The sequence below is a fragment of the Cervus elaphus genome, chromosome 13 (assembly GCF_910594005.1).
Source record: "Cervus elaphus chromosome 13, mCerEla1.1, whole genome shotgun sequence".
NCBI lineage: Eukaryota > Metazoa > Chordata > Mammalia > Artiodactyla > Cervidae > Cervus > Cervus elaphus.
In genome coordinates, this window is record NC_057827.1 from 71,773,684 (window position 1) to 71,777,796 (window position 4,113).

A 4,113-nucleotide genomic window follows, 5' to 3' on the forward strand; every position below is an offset into this window, starting at 1 on the left:
TATGACTAACCTAGACAGCATATTAAAAATCAGAGACATTACTTTTCCAACAAAGATCTGTCTAGTCAAAGCTATGGTTTTTCCAGTAGTCATGTATGGATATCAGTGTTGGACTATAAAGAAAGTTGAGCACTGAAGAATTGATGCTTTGAACTGTGGTGTTGAAGAAGGCTCTTGAGAATGCCTTGGACTGCAAGGAGATCAAACCAGTCAATCCTAAAGGAAGTCAGTCCCGACGGTTCATTGGAAGGACTGACAAGAAGCTGAAACTCCAATAGTTTGGCCACCTGATGCAAGAATGGACTCATTGGAAAAGACCCTGAGGCTGGAAAGATTGAAGGAAGGAGAAGAAGGGCACAACAGAGGATGAGACGGATGGAACCCTTCACCAAATTGATGGACATGATTTTGAGCAAGCTCCGGGAGTTGGTGATGGGCAGGGAGGCCTGGCGTGCTGCAATCCATGGGGTCGCAGAGAGTCGGAAAGGACTGAGTGACTGAACTGAAAGTTTCAGTTCTTTATTGAGAGACCTGTTTATTTCTGGATATTCCAGAACGCTGATCTGGATGAAATACAATGTTCTAAGAGATCTATTTTGTTGCAACATGTGGAAATTTTCTTCTTTTCTCTACTTCTCAAACTTTCTTCTTGGAAACAGCATCCATCTGTTAAGATTTTAGCCTTAAAGGAGCAAGAGGTCACTAAAGAAAAATCGCAGTGTGCCAAACTCATATGTGACATTTAGTGTATCTGATATCACAAAAGGGGCTGTGCTTATATCAGATAGGCTTCATGGTGTCCAAAGTTTCCTAAATCCCAAAAGTAAATGCCTGATGTGAGGCTCTTCATGGGCGAGTTGACTACTGTTGAGATTGGATTTTATACTTCTTTATTATCCAGACGGGATTCTCTCAACAGTTACAATCCCAACCCAATTTCATGGGAGAAACCAGATGACAGAGCTTTCAAGTCTTTAAAGGAGAGTTTTAGAGGCCACTTGCCTCTGGCCATCTCCATGTTTCCTGTCGTGTGAAAAATGAAGGGGTTCCCTTGGAGTTCTCACTAAAATGAAGGGACCACCACAGACACATCGGGCGGCAACAGATGCTGTGGTGTGTGGGTAGTGCCTGTGCCTTACAGTCATTATGGCCACTGAGCTTCTGGTTACGACCCTTTACCACGTTCAACAATTCTCAGTCAGCCGCCTCACCCCAAGAGGTCTTTTTATTTGCTGCTTCTTGCACGACTCCTCATCTACCCTCCACCCCCATCACCAGTGACGCCCATCGTGATTGTTTCACACTCATGGACACCTCCTGACACCTGATCCTCTGGAGCTATCTACTCGCAGCGACTCTCAGGAGACAGACCTAAGCCTCATATATTGTCACCCGATACCTTCACCTACTGGACCAATGCCCCAGAAGAACTCTTCAGCCTCACTGGAAAGGACCCTACCAAGCACTGCTAACCAACCCTCCAGAGGATAGGAACTAGGATTCCCATGACACACAGTAAGAACAGCTGAGTCCTGAATGGAGTTGCACCTCAAAGCTGACCTGAATTAATGATATTTCAGAGTTTAAGGTAATATGTTATGAGAACTTCCTACAGCATCTGGACCAGACCTATTGGGCATTTTTCTGCCAAACCCTGGATGATAATGTAAAATGTCACGTGCTTCCCAATGACTATGATCTTGACAACACAGGGGTTTTAGTCAAAAAATGCCTGAGAGCTCTCCCTATCAGTCCTCTTCTTACCTAAATGTGACAGCAACAGACTTACAGTCTGCGCACTTTCCCTCTGAATGACACTGCACCCAGAAAAGTTCCTCCTGTCACTGAGAGACAAACGTTTAAAAAACCCACGTATTGCTCATTTTCTGAGAAGGATCTTGACAAAAGTGAGGGTGTTTTAAGTTGTTTAGGTCGTGTCTGACTCTGTGCAACCCTATGGGCTGTAGTCCTCCAGGCTCCTCTGTCCATAGGATTCTCCAGGCAAGAATCCTGGAGTGGATTACCATGGCCTTCTCCAGGGGACATTCCCAACCCAGGGATCGAACCCTTCTCTCCCAACTCTCTGGCACTGGCAGGAGACTCTATTACTAGCAGGTTTTTTTTTCTTCTTCTTATCAGTAATGTCACCTTGGAAGCCCTTGACCAAAAGTGGAAAGTGTAGAAGAATTAGAATAAGAATGAGGAGGAGAAGAAGGAGAAAGTACAATGAAATAAAACCCAGTGGACAGGAGGAGGAGTTTTCATGCCCTTGGACAATCCCTGATTCCAACATGAACAAAGTTACCTCTTCTTTTCTGCCAAGAACTCAGGTAAAGAAAAACCACAGAGTTTTAGTTATAAGAGCCCTCCCACCTCACTTTTTACTTTGATACAAAAGACAGTCTCTCCACTTCTACTGGGGAATTGCACATGACTCTTTATAATTGCAGACTCCAATTTGTAATTCTCGGTTGCTCCTAAATAAATTCATTTTTGCTACTGAAATGCCTGGCAATCTGTTTTATGTCCAAAAGCTTACTTTCCACAATACTTTCCATTTTTTATTGGTTCCATACTATACTAAGCCGGTCACCTGGATGGACTTGCGGACATTCCTGCAACATCCTTGCTTAGAAGAGAGAAAGTGGCCACAACCAGCCTGTGAGAGACTAGAGGAAATGAAGATTATTTCACTCCTGCTGAGAGGGGATATGGATATAGGTGAAGGTCATCATCCACTTTGGGGTCACATTTGGGGTCCAGATGTAAATTAGCACGTAGGTGAATTTACAAAAAAGGAATCCATGAATAATGAGGATAACTCCCTATGGGACATCGGATTACAGTCTGTAACACTACAACTTGCAGACTTCGAAGTGTTTGTGAAGGTAGACTGCAAGCAGGAGGGTGTGTCTTCTCACTGAACATGTAAGGAAACAGCAAAAGTAACGTTTAAAGTTTTCCTGGGACTTCTTGGGCCATTCACTAGATTTGATGACTTTGGACTCATGGAAAATGACGGTGAGCCTCAGAGTTGTAGTCAGCGTCTTTGAGAAGACGAAAACAAAACAGAGAAAACACACAATTCTGACTATTGGATTACACGGGAGTGTTGGTACATATTCCACACAGACATATACATACAAACACACAACTATACTTAAACGAAAAATAAAAACTATGTATGGTTTTATGAAAGCAGTATAAGCCACAATAACGGAACAGTGAGGACACAAAAGAGGTTTCCAGGGAATCTCTGGGCGGGACTAGAAAACCAGATTCAAACAAGAGTTCCCTCCAGGCGCCCCCAGGGCACCTGCTCCTGGGCGCAGTCCTGAACGTGGTGGGCCCTGAGCGCCCCCTGGTGGTCGTGGGCCCCCATGCAGGGAGGTTTTTGTCTGGGCTCACTCTGACTTCCCCTCACTGTGTCCTTTGCACAGTAATACACGGCCGTGTCCTCAGGTGTCACGCTGCTCAGTGAGAGAGAGACTTGGCTCTTGGAGGTGTCCCTGGTGATGCTGAGCCGGGATTTCAGGGCTGGGTTATAGTATGTGCTTCCACCACTAGTTATTGAACCAACACATTCCAGTGCCTTCCCTGGAGCCTGGCGGACCCAGCCTACAGCATAGCTGCTTAGTGAGAATCCAGAGACAGTGCAGGTGAGGGAGAGGGTCTGTGAGGGCTTCACCAGGCTGGGTCCCGACTCCTGCAGCTGCACCTGGGACAGGACCCCTGTGGACACAGAGAAGCACGGTGACTCACGGGCTCAGATGCAGCTTCCCCACGTGCCCATGTCTGATCCAGAGACACTCACCGCTGGGAGCTGACAGCACGAAGAGGAAGGTCCACAGTGGGCTCATCTTCGTGCAGATGAGAGTCACTGCTCCTGGAAAGCTCTTCAAGCCTGAGGAGGAGCCTGAATTTAAGTGACCTGGTGCTTTGTTTCCAGCCTGTGACCTGAGTGGATCTTTGCATGTGGGAGGGGCCTCTGCATAAAAACAGAAAACAATGAAAGGAGGTCCTGTCTATGAGGCTCCCCCTGTGAGGAGGTGCTGACTGTGCCCTCAGAGAACTCAGTCCCCGCCTGAAGACCCCTTCCCCATGCCCCCGGGC

The 4,113-nt window shown here is 46.5% G+C and overlaps 1 gene segment (V, D, J or C); it reads right to left on the reverse strand.

The window, feature by feature from the left end:
• Nucleotides 1-2,840: 2,840 nt before the first annotated feature.
• On the reverse strand, nt 2,841-3,891 carry LOC122706366. The segment is given in 3 exon segments: nt 2,841-2,861; nt 3,425-3,732; nt 3,815-3,891. Coding segments are annotated over 3 exon segments (360 nt in total).
• Between the last annotated feature and the right edge of the window lie 222 nt (nt 3,892-4,113).